Consider the following 12,671-nt stretch of genomic DNA (forward strand, 5'->3'; position numbering starts at 1 on the left):
GATGGGTATGAGCCATCCAGGCGCTGCTAAAGGTTTTATTTTTAAGTAATATCTACAATCATGTGGGGTTGAACTCCCAATCCTGAGAGCAAGAGTCACATGCTCTACTGCCTGAGCCAGCCAGGTTGCCCTCACTTCTAAATTTTGTTGAGACATTCTAGGATGAGAGAGGTATAGTGGCAGGATTTCAAGGGGATGGTACAGCAGGTAGGATGGAGATTTGCCATCTACCATTCAAGAATTAAAAATTATATATATATATATATATATATATAAAGAAATTAGAGATATATAGAAGAAGAATCTCTGTTTATTTCAAAAGCAGAGACTAAAAAAAAAAAACAGTCTAGAAGTAATACAGGAAATTTAGAAACTACAGAAATGTACAAAACAGAAAAGTCATCCATAATTCTACCACCTGAAGATACCAAAATGTTAACAGTAATCTAGAGGAAAGTTGTTTTTCAAGGCTGTGACACAGGGCAGTTGTCATTAGGAACTATTCAGATCATTTGTAGCCATCTGCATTGGTGCTCTCTGTGTTTGTCATGGGGTTGCAGAGTTGACAATTCCAGCAGTGTTTCTTATAGATGGAACATGAATGATGCCTTCCAGAATTTGCAGTACTGCAGCTCTGCCAGGTATCCGCTGTCTGCACATGAATTGTAGTATAAATATACCCTTAATTAAAATTATGCAAGAGTCATTTTTAGACTTTTAAAATGTCATGATTTTGTTGGAGAGTGTTTCCTAATAAAGAAAAAAAACACTTTTTTCACTTTGGAGAAAACCTGGTGAGTAGGGATCACTAACAGAAAAGAAAATATTCTAGAAAGTTAATAGTTTTAATGACTTTTTTAATTGCAAGGTTTAACCCTACTGCCTGATGATCAGAGCCAGAAGTACACATCTCCAGGAAGTCCAACCACCCTAGAGAAAAACACACCCTTCTTACCATCATATATCCATCAGAATCAAACCCAAGAAAAAATGCACACTTCCAGTGTTTTAGCTGATGAACAAAACAACTTCTGTAGAACTACTCATCCAGATTTTGTTTTAACTTCAAAAAGTGGTGCTTCTCTCAGTTTGTTTTGTGAGGCACAGTATCAAGAAGCACTTGTGAAAAAAAATGATCTGAAGGAAGAAAACCATAACCATTCTATAGGTAAGTTATTTCTCTCTTCTGTATCTAATTAGCAGTGTTATCAAGGTGTGCTAAGATAAGTCCTTTCTGCATTTTTTTTCTTGTCCCCTGTGTCTTTAATTCTGAGCCCCTACATGTTGCACAGTCACTGATCCTGGATTGGATATAGAACTGGACATAGAATTTGTGACTTTTCTAAGAACAATTGCAGTACTCATGCTGACTTCATACCTCACAGGATAGTGCAGGGTCTTCAAGGTAGTGAGTTCCTTGTATGCCATTTTAATTTGAGAGCTTAGAAATAGTTTGAGGTTAATTTAAAATGTGCATGGTGATGGTGGTAGGAGGACATGATAGAAGATGTGAAATGTAGGAAATAGGTTCGTGATGGCAGTTAATTATTCAGAAAAGAAATCCCCTCCAACCCCGGACATTCCATTTGTCCTCACTGCATCTCTGTAATCCCAGTACCTAGCATGTTCCTGCCAGAGTACTGGCAGTGTCTGATGATCTGAACTCATGGAGCTCTCAGGGCATTTGCCTCTGGTCTCTTTTTTTTTTTTTTAACTGCTTTTTCTATGCCCCACTCCCCCCTCCACTTTTTTTTTTTTTTTTACATTTTGTAACTGAATATTGTATAATTGTGTTCTTTGCCCTCTCAACATGGAAAATGGAAAATGGTTATGGTACATTCTGTAGTCTTCATAACCATAATTTTTTTTTTAAGATTTTATTTATTTATTCATTAGAGACTGAGAGAGGCAGAGACACAGGCAGAGGGAGAAGCAGGCTCCATGCCGGGACCCTGATGTGGGACTCGATCCTGGGTATGCAGGATCAGGCCCTGGGCTGAAAGTGGCGCTAAACCGCTGAGCCACCCAGGCTGCCCCCTAACCATAATATTAATGTTGTCATCATTATGCTAGTCGTCAAGTAATGTACCAGTATTTAATATTCTCTGCAGTAGGGCTGAGTTGTTTCTCATATTTTGAATTTAAATTTAATTTTCAATTTTAATGGTGTTTTCATGAATATGTTCTTTGTGGAGTAATAAAAAATATAAATATGACAAGGTATCTACACTTACTACTTATACTTAGGATTGAGCACTTTTGTGCATAATTTATTTCTAATTTAGAATAGTTCCTTAGAATGGAAGATCTGATGCCTTCAAAATATTTTTAAACAGTATACTCTCTTAATCTTTTATTTTGGAAAATGATGAACATCCGGAAAACTTAAAAGTCCACTGCAATGATTAGCAGTAGACCTTGATTCAACAGTTAATATTTTGCCATATTTACTTTCTGTATATATTTGTATTGTGTATATATATTTATACTTACCTCTGTATCTCTGTCTACATTTGTATGTGATTTGCTCAGTCATTTCATTGCAAGTAACATGCAGACATATCATTTTAAATATTTCAGCATGCATCAAGTAAAAAATTAGAACATCCTTCTGTACAGCCCCAATACTATTCTGTAATACTCAAATCCATTTTAGAATTCCTATTATCCCAAAAATATCTTTTAAAGGTTTTTTTTTAATAAGTTCCAGTCAAATTCATCTATTACATTTTGTTGTTAGGGCTCTGTAGTCATTTTTAATTTAGAAAAGACCACACTTTCATAACATTAACCTTTTGGAGAATGTCATGTAATTAGGGTTTTATAGTTTATTTTTCTCATATTAAATCCTTGAGTGTTCTAAAATCTTTGGCATATGTTACTTTTTTTTTTTTTAAGATTGATTTATTTCAGAGAGGGAGTATGGGTGAAGGGGTGGAAGGAAGGACAGAGAGAGTGGGAGAGAGGTCAACTCCCTGCTAAGCACGGAGCCCATTGTGGGGCTCACTCCTACAACCCTGAGACCATGATCTGAGCTGAAATCAAGAGTTGGTTGTCCACCTGACTGAGCCACCCAGGTACCCTGGTATAACATTACTTTTGAGAAATATTTTTTTAGCATAGTAACTTGTAAAATTCTCAAGTTTTAAGATTTTATTCTTTATCTTTTGGAACTGAATTTTCCTAATTTTTATCCTAGGAGAAGATATTTTACCATGTTGGGAGAAAGTGACCGAACCGATTCAGGAAGGGAATGATGAGAATGTAAAAAAAATTGGTGGTTCTTCAGAAGTGGCTAATATTGAAGAAAGGTATCATCTATGTTGGAAGGAATAAGAAAAGTGACAGTTTAATGTAATAGCCAGCTATTAAGATAGAACATTTTTTTTTGAAATACTCATGGTTTTATTGTTTTTGTTTGAATATGCTTTTAAGTATAATGTTGAAGATACGACTTATCACATTGTTAGCAACAGATAACGGTTGGGGAGATACATTAGTTCAAGTACCTTTGACATTGTATTGGAAGAACTGAGCAGTTTTTTCACCAAAGAGAAAAAATCTGGATAAAATTAGTCTTCTCTCAAATAGTTAAGCAAATCCCGTTTTGGCAAAGACAGAAACAAATTAATATTGAATCTCACTTTTGTTGTCACCTATAAATTATAATTAGGTAAGTTTGGTTACAGAATTTAAAAATCTTATAACACATAAAATAATACTGAGGTTTATTATTTTCTTAGATATTTGAAATATTTTAATATATGTTATGGATAGGCAAATGATTTCTGATTATTGCTCTATTTAGATTGTCAAGGCTTCTTAAAGGTGGATATTTGATGAACTATTAAAAATTATTTTAAAGTGATACAATGAATATGTTATTTCAAAAGTTAGTTTACAGGCATTGTATGGACTTCAGAAGATTTTTTTTTAAATCATGTGTAGAGTGTTGTATGTTTATGTATTTTGGGAGATGGAGTGGGATTATAGCTTTCATTGGATTCTTAGAGGGGGGGTCTGTGACTTTGATAAAGGTTAGTTCGTAGTGTAGTTAAGGGTGTCTGTGTCAGGCACACTAACTGTCAGATATTCACATCTTTATTTGCATATTCAATAATTTTATTTTTATGATTAGACCTATTAAAGCTGCTATCAGAGAAAGGAAACAGACATTTGAAGACTACTTAGAAGAACAAATTCGACTGGAAGAGCAAGAACTGAAACGAAAACAGCTAAGGGTAGGCATTTCCACTATTCTGATTAAGTTAGCTAAGGCTTTAGAGATTTGTTTATAGTTTGTGTTAAAAATAACTTTGAGATAACTTGGATATACAGAATTAATTCAAATATTTTTCTCTATTTTAGGAAGCAGAAGGGTCATTCCTAATCAAAGCAAAACCAAAACAACCATTCTTGAAACGAGGAGAAGGTTTAGCTAGATTTACTAATGCTAAATCTAAGTCTCAGAAAGGGAGAGAAAGTAAACTAGTGACTAATCAGAGCATTTCAGAGGACCAACCTCTGTTTAAAATGGATAGACAACAATTCCAGCGGAAAACTGCTCTTATAAATAAGGAACTGTGTACAGAGAACCCTCCCATTAAAAAGAGCAATAAAGGTAGAGCCAAGAGTGGTTTTGTCACACTCAATCAGAAGCCAAAAGTGCTTAAGAATAGTAACAGGAGAAGTCTTCCTCCATCAGGATTGAAAATACCAGGAGGGAAGAAATGTGATGGGCAGTTTAGAGACCAGATCAAACAAGAAAAAAAAGTTGAGTCTAATAATAGAGAAAATGTACCCGAGTGTGCAAAACCTTATGATATTGGTTGCAAAGTCTGGAATAAGACACAAGGTAAAGACAAACTTCCTCTTTCGGCAGGACTGGTCAGCTGCAAGTCTTCTAGTAGCCCCAAAAATGAGACCTTGAAAAAGTCAGAATCTTCTCTTGATATTTCTCTTCAGAAAAAGTTAGAGAATTGGGAAAGAGAAAAGGAAAAGGAAAATTTGGAGTTAGATGAATTTTTGTTTTTGGAACAAGCTGCTGATGAAATATCGTTTTCCAGTAATTCCTCATTTGTACTGAAGATCTTAGAGAGGGACCAGCAGATCTGCAAAGGTCACCAGCTGTCTTCCACCCCTGTCAAAGCTGTACTACAGCAGGAGATGGGGACACTGGATCCTGTTACTCAGTGTAACCACAGTGAGGCCCCAGACTGTACAGAACCTGGAAATGAGGATGAATGTGAAATCACACCTGACCAACCTGATTCAGCATTCTCACCTGAAGGATACAGGGAACAGTCCTGTGAAGTCAGTAGGAGAGTATTCCAAATGAGCACTTCTGAAAACCAGACTCAGTGGAATGTGAGCAATGATGAAGGTGTCATGGAGAGTGACAGTAGCACAGACTCTGAGGAGCAACTTGACGTTACCATAAAGCCATCAACTGAGGATAAAGAGAGGGGTTTCAGCAGCAGGGAAGATAGTCCACAAGTCTGTGATGGTAAGGGGCCTTTTAGGGATGCTGGGACTCAAGAAGATGATAAAAAGAGAGATGTTGATTTAGATCTGTCAGATAAAGATTACAGTAGCGATGAGTCTGTCATTATAGAAAGCTTGAAAAACAAAGTTTCTGAGTCCTCAAGAAGACCTTCATCCATAAGTACAAGTGAAATTGACTTTGACGATGAAAGAACTTGGACTGACCTGGAAGAGAATTCATTTAAACAGGATGCTGTTCTTGGGAATGAGGCCATTTATGGGACTCCTCAAGCAGCCTACCCTAAGGATGAAATATGTGTATTGGACAAAACAATAAAAAGGAAAGTTGCACCAGTCAAAAAGGGAGAAGACTTGAACAAACCCAGTAGGAGCACAAGCCCTCCTCCTACATCGGATCTCATGATGAAATTCTTCCCTGCTTTGAAATTGAAACCAAAAGCAGGTTCACACTTAGGAAATGAACCCAAGTTAAACCCAAGTCAAGACCAACCACCTGGTAAGCAGCATTATAAAATAGGTATTGGGATGTTATAAATTTCACATTTACCTTATCAGTCTGCTGTCAGAATGCTTAAAATCCTAATCTTTCTCATTGCTCAGTAGCGTAATTAGGTGATTTGATTTGTTTTGTAGATCTAAATAATAGTCACTAGAATAAAAGGTTGGGATGCATTGTGATTTCAGATTTTTCAAATTTAAGCCTATGCCTTATTCTTAAGGATTTATTTATTTATTCAATTTTATTTTTAAAAATCTTATTTATTATTCACGAGAGACACAGAGAGAGGCAGACATAGGCAGAGGGAGAAGCAGACTCCCTGTAGGGAGCCTGATGTGGGCCTCGATCCCAGGACCCTGGGATCACAACCTGAGCCAAAGGCAGATGGTCAACCACTGAGCCACCCAGGTGCCCCTCTTAAGGCTTTAGAATTAATTAATTTATTGTAAAGTGAGATAATACTTTTATAACCAGAGAGTACCCAATTTATGGTTTGTGTTACGGTGAACTTTTGTGTGTGCACTTTTTAAAATGACTATGTTTTTACTTAATTTTTTTGATACCTCATGCACTGACATGCTAAATAGGACCAAGAAGAAACACAGTGAAATTGAAGTGTCCTTTCTTCCCTGGACATGGACTCCTAGTTCCCTTTCCTAGAGGAACTTACATTCCCATTTCATTTGTGTATTCTAGAAAGATTCTGTGCATATGAAAGCATATACGGGGGGGATGGGTATATAATCTTTCTATACAAATGAAAACACTTTTTTTTATATACCATTCTTCACCTTTTTTTAAAAAGATTTTATTCATTTCATTTATTTGAGAGAGCATATGACAAGGATGGGGAGGAGGGGAGATGAGGGATGCAGGGAGAGGGAGAAGCAGACTTCCTGTTGAGTGTAGAACCCAACACAGGTTTCAAACTCAGACCCTGAGATCATGACCTGAGCCAAAGGCAGACCCTCAACCACTGAGACACCCAGGCATCCCTGATGGGCATTTTTTTTTAAAGAATTTATTTATTTATTCATGAGAGAGAGCGAGAGAGAAAGGCAGAGACACAGGCAGAGGGAGAAGCAGGCCCCACGCAGGGAGCCCGACATGGGACTCGATCCCAGGTCTCCAGGATCAGGCCCTGAGCTGAAGGCGGTGCTAAACTGATGAGCCACCTGGGCTGCCCCTGATGATGGGCTTTTAAAACTCATGTTGAAAAACTCCTTTCCATTATATCATATTATAAACTCTGAATGCCTAGGAAGGCATAAGTGCTTTAAAATACAAATTATAGCTTAAGCTAATACTCTGATTTTAAAAATAGTTCTTTTTGCAGAAAGTTTGGAAGCTTATAGAATAAAAAGTGTTTACAACTATCCAAAGTTGATGTGATATCATTTTGAGATATTTCCTTCTAGTCATTTTTCCCATGTATTTTTAATATGGTACAGGTATTTGTTAAAACTTACCTTATCTGGGGCACCTGGATGGCTTAGTTGGTTAAGCATCTGCCTTAGGCTGAGGTCATGATCCCAGCGTCCTGGGATTAATCCCTGCATTGGGCTCTCTGCTCAGTGGGGAGTCTGCTTCTCCCTCTGCCACTCTTCCTGCTCATTCTCTCTCTCAAATAAATAAATAAATAAAATCTTAAAAAAATACTTACCTTTCTTTTTTGACCAAGTGTATAATATACGTTGTCTTTAAAACTTTGTGTATTTTGGGATCCCTGGGTGGCGCAGCGGTTTGGCGCCTGCCTTTGGCCCAGGGCGTGATCCTGGAGACCCGGGATCGAATCCCACGTCGGGCTCCCGGTGCATGGAGCCTGCTTCTCCCTCTGCCTGTGTCTCTGCCTCTCTCTCTCTCTCTCTCTGTGACTATCATAAATAAATAAAAATTAATAAAAAAAAAAAACTTTGTATTTTAAAAATGGATGCAGAACATTATATGAACACATTATTTTATTCAGTAATTTCCTTAATGTTGGATACTTGTTATTTTTTACTATTAGGAATAACAGTACAATGCATAGTTTTGTGCAAAAATAAGTTTTTCAAAAGGGTAGTGGAAGGACAAGTATCGGCTATTTACTCTTTCAGTAGGAAATTTGGTATGGAAAAAGTCTTATTTTGTACTTTTGTGACTATTGGGGGTAAGCTTTGATTTTGGTGTTGGTTAGTGCTTTAGCTGTCTTGTGAATTACTTATTCATATTCTTAAGCTATTCATATATGTGTATATATTTATTCATTTTTAAAAAATTTCTTTTTAAAGACATTTATTTTTTTTGGAGAGGGAGAGACCATGTGTGAATGGAGAGGGGCAGAGAGAGAGGGAGAATCCTTTAGCAGACTCCTTGCAGGGTGGGGAGCCTGACATGGGGCTTGATCCCAGGATCTCAAGATCATGACCTGAGGAATCAAGAGTCGGTCATTCAACTGACTGAGCCACCCAAGCATCCCTATTTATTTATAATTGAAAGAAAGGGAAAGAGCATGGGAGCTGGGGTAGGGAAGGGGGGAAGAGGGGAAGAGAAAGAAGCAGACTGACTCCCTGCTGAGCTCAGAGCCCAACACATAGTTCCATCTCAGGAACGTGAGATCATACCTGAACTGAAACCAAGAGTCAGTCGTTTAACCAACTGAGCCAGGCATACGTAAATGGAAGTATAATTGATATATAACATCCTGTTAGTTTCAGGTGTACATCATAATGATTCAATATTTTTATACATTACAAAATGATCCCATGAAAAGTCTAGTTACTATATATCACCATATAAAGTTTTCAATATTGGCTGTTATCAAAAAGACAAAAAATATATGTATTCGTTTTTTTTTTTTTTTAAGTATTTGAATTCCTTTTATGTGTGATGTTAATTCATTGTCAGACTGATACTCTTGAGGTTAAATAATGCCCTTAGATTGGTTTCTTCTGGAAAGTTAGGCCAAAATAATTTTTGTTGTTGTTATTAGAAACATTGTTTCCCATGCATTTTAATAGTACTGATGTTTACAATATTTTTGGCTCTTACTGTTAATAACTAGCTAATGTTTTTGCTGCTGAAGACCTTTTGTGAAATTCAATATAATGTGGTCTATTTTATAGGTGACAGTCCTCGATCTCAAGTATTGAGAGAAAAAATTATTGAATTGGAAACAGAAATAGAAAAATTTAAAGCTGAGAACACATCTTTAGCTAAACTTCGCATTGAACGAGAAAGTGCTTTGGAAAACCTTAGGTAAGTTTGCTTCTATAAGTTGGGGAAAAAATATAATGATTCAGTTTCTTTAAGATTATATATATATAAAATATTTCAAGTAATTTTTGTCAATCCAATTTTTCCTTCTGTAAAGGAAAAGGAAGTGAAATCTTTTTTTTTGTTTTTGAAATCTTTTTTTTTTTTTTTTTAAATCTCAACCACATAAAAATTTTTTAGTTAAAATGACCCAGTGTAGTCAGAAATGTTAAAAGGGGAATTCTCTTAATGAGGACATTGTACATTGAATTTTGAAAAGCATTTTGAAGCTGTGAATTCAAGTGCTACCTTTGCCGGTGCATTAATTTTCTAGGGCTACTGCAACAAAGTACAGTTGATTCTTGAACAGTGTGGGGGTTGAGGGCTCTATCCCCCTGTACAGCCAAAAATCCACATATATTTTGACTCCCTAAAAATTAATAATACTAATACTGTACTGTTGCCTGGAAGCCTTACTGAGAACAGCTGATTAACACATGGTTTGAAAAAAAAAAAAAAAAACACATGGTTTGTTACATGTGTTATACATGTATTACAATAAAGTAAAGAAAATGTTAAGAAAGTTGTAAGGAAGAGAAAATACATTTACAGTACTGTACTGGTAAAAATTTGTGTATAAGTGGATCCATGCAATTCAAACCCATGTTGTTCAAGGATCAATTGTACACACAAACTACGTGGCTTAAAACAGTAGGGTACAGGGCTGTTTCAGATTTCATAGTCATGACTGAGGTCATGAGGTCCCTTACCAGGGACAGATGGGTGTGGTTCCTCCTGGGTCCTTTGGCAGGTGAGCCTAGGATTTCTCATCTGCCTTCGTGGATGGTAGAGATCCCACGAAAGTACTTTAATCTGTGTGTGGCTGTCAGGTTGTTGTTTGTGTAAGGAGATATGGGCTGGTGAACTATTTTACCATCTTGATGATGTCACTTTTCCTATGCTCTTAAGAGCATCAGCATGCACCTGGGTTATGATAGTTCCTCTGATCAACATTTGGCCCTCTGTTTTATTTGTTTTTTGATACCTTTTTCTACCTTTCTATCTTATATTTTCTCTCAGATTTTAGCCACCCTGCCCTCCTGGCTGATCTTTGACCACAACAGCCATATTCCTACCTCAGGGCTTTTGCATGTAGTGTTCCCTCCTCTGGAGCTGTTTTGTCCCGATATCCTTAATGCTGTTCTCTTAGTTTGTTCAGATTTTACTTAAAATATTATCTCAGCAAGATGACTCCATCCATAATTTTAATTTCCATGATATTTTCTACCCTCATTCCTTACATTATTTTTCTCATTAACACTTTGAATGTGCCATGTATTTTATTTTTATTTTTATTTTTTTAAAAATATTTTATTATTCATGAGACACACACACACACACACACACAGAGAGAGAGGGAGAGAGAGACACAGGCAGAGGGAGGAGCAGGCCCCACGCAGGGAGCCCAATGTGGGATTTGATCCTCGGTCTCCGGGATCATTCCCCCGGCTGAAGGTGGCGCCAAATCGCTGAGCCACTGGGGTTGCCCTGTGCCATGTATTTTATTTATCTTGTTATTGTTTGTCTCTTCCATTAGAATGAGAAGCTCCATGGAAGTAAGGATGTTGATTTTTTTCTCTGTGGTTTCTCCAGTACCCAGGGTAGTGCATGATTCATAATAGGTGCTCAGTGAATATTTGTTGGAGGAATGCTTAATGGAGTTAACTGAGTTACTTCAGTACTATGGCTTGAAGCTGGATTCACCAAGACCAGCAGCTCCTCCATCCCAGGCAGTCACTAGTGTTTCATTTTGTACCACATGTGGATTACACCATTAAGATCGTCCCTTTAATAACATGGTTTGGTCATTTTAGGAAAGAAATTACAGACTTTGAACAACAGAAAGCAAAAGAATTGGCTCGAATAGAAGAGTTTAAAAAGGAGGAAACGAGGAAGCTACAAAAGGAACGCAAAGTTTTTGAAAAGTATACTACAGTTGCAAGAACTTTTCCAGATAAAAAAGAACGTGAAGAAATACAGGTATGCCAGTTCTTTATGTTATACTTACGTAAGTTGGTAAGGATGACAGTCTTGTAAGAATCTCAGTTATATGATGTGTCAAAGAGAAATTGGGTGTCAATTTAAAAATTTGTTTAAAAGATTTATTTATTTATTAGAGAGAGAGCTGGGGGAGGGGCAGTGAGTGAGAAAGAGATTCCTTAAGGAGACTCCCTGCTGAGTGTGGAGCCTGCCGTAGAACTTGATTTCAGGACCCTGAGAATATAACCTGAGCTGAAATTCAGAGTCAGATGCTTAACCAGCTGAGCTACCAGGTGCCCCTGGGTATCATTTTATTAATCATCCATTGACTCGATAAGGAATCTGAGACACTGCACAAAGAACATTTTTTGTAGTCTGACTTTGAGAGAGTAAAATATATCAGTTCTTTTGTTACTAAAGTCTGCCCCCCCATCCCAAAAAAGACTACAGTAGTACCATGGATGAATTAATAAGCTAAGAGTTGGAAACCAAAACACACAACCATGTTGTGTTGATCAGTTTGACATTCCTTATACCAAATACTGTTACTTCTATTCATTTATACAAATCTAAGGCTCCTATACTGACTAGGTGTTTAATTCCAAAACTTATTAACTGATAGGCCAAATAATCAGTCCTTTTCATTTCAAAGTTAGAATGGACATAATCAGAGGAATGTAGTAGTTAAAAATAATTACTGCAGGGGCGCCTGGGTGGCTCAGTTGGTGAAATGTCTGCCTTCAGCTCAGGTCATGTTCTTAAGGTCTTGGGACCAAGCCCTTCATGGGGCTTCCTGCTCTGCAGGGAGCCTACTTCTTCCTCTCCCTCTGCCTGCTGCTTCCCCTGCTTGTTCTCTCTCTTTCTCTCATTCTCTCTCTCTCTCTCTCTGTCAAATAAAATTTTTAAAAAAACATATATTATTTTCTTTTGGGTGTTCATTCCTTCAACCCATATATTTGAGAACCTTTATGACAACCACTGTGGAATTATTGATGAAGACATTTCTGTCTTCCTGGGATTTACATTCATCATTATTGATTTACAGCTTTTCATAGACTCAAGTTATTCTAATTAATTACAAATTTTCCTTTTTGATAATCAAGTGGCCCCAGCTTGGCCTGTGGGAGCCCTGTAGGTACATCAGCTTCCTTGTCCTTCAGCTTTGCCATTGCCCTTAGAAGTCTGAGATTATTCCTGCTTTCTCTCACTAGTGGTTATTTCAGACCATCTGGTTTTTTGCTTTTTGTTTTTCTTCAGCTTACCCCTGATCTGAAATCAGCCATTGTCCAAGGAGCCGTATTTCTTATCTTACTACTAGGGCGTTATCTGAGGACTGGCGGTCAGCCACAGTGGTGTCCTTGCTCTTGGTGCCTATCGTAGTGTCACTGCTGGG

At 37.2% G+C, this 12,671-nt stretch overlaps 1 protein-coding gene across 4 annotated transcripts in view; it reads left to right on the top strand.

Moving 5' to 3' along the window:
* Positions 1–12,671, top strand: part of CENPJ (centromere protein J) — a 49,507-nt gene that overhangs the window by 11,725 nt on the left and 25,111 nt on the right. For 3 of the 4 annotated variants that reach the window (XM_055317316.1, XM_055317315.1, XM_055317317.1), the window contains exons 4-9: positions 869–1,168; positions 3,200–3,311; positions 4,139–4,241; positions 4,369–6,001; positions 9,109–9,241; positions 11,113–11,278. In XM_055317316.1, coding sequence (XP_055173291.1) covers positions 869–1,168; positions 3,200–3,311; positions 4,139–4,241; positions 4,369–6,001; positions 9,109–9,241; positions 11,113–11,278 — 2,447 coding nt within the window. The remainder of the gene's footprint in view (positions 1–868; positions 1,169–3,199; positions 3,312–4,138; positions 4,242–4,368; positions 6,002–9,108; positions 9,242–11,112; positions 11,279–12,671) is intronic. The other variant, XM_055317318.1, reaches the window with a different exon arrangement.

The sequence above is a fragment of the Nyctereutes procyonoides genome, unplaced genomic scaffold (assembly GCF_905146905.1).
Source record: "Nyctereutes procyonoides isolate TBG_1078 unplaced genomic scaffold, NYPRO_anot_genome, whole genome shotgun sequence".
Taxonomy (NCBI): domain Eukaryota; kingdom Metazoa; phylum Chordata; class Mammalia; order Carnivora; family Canidae; genus Nyctereutes; species Nyctereutes procyonoides.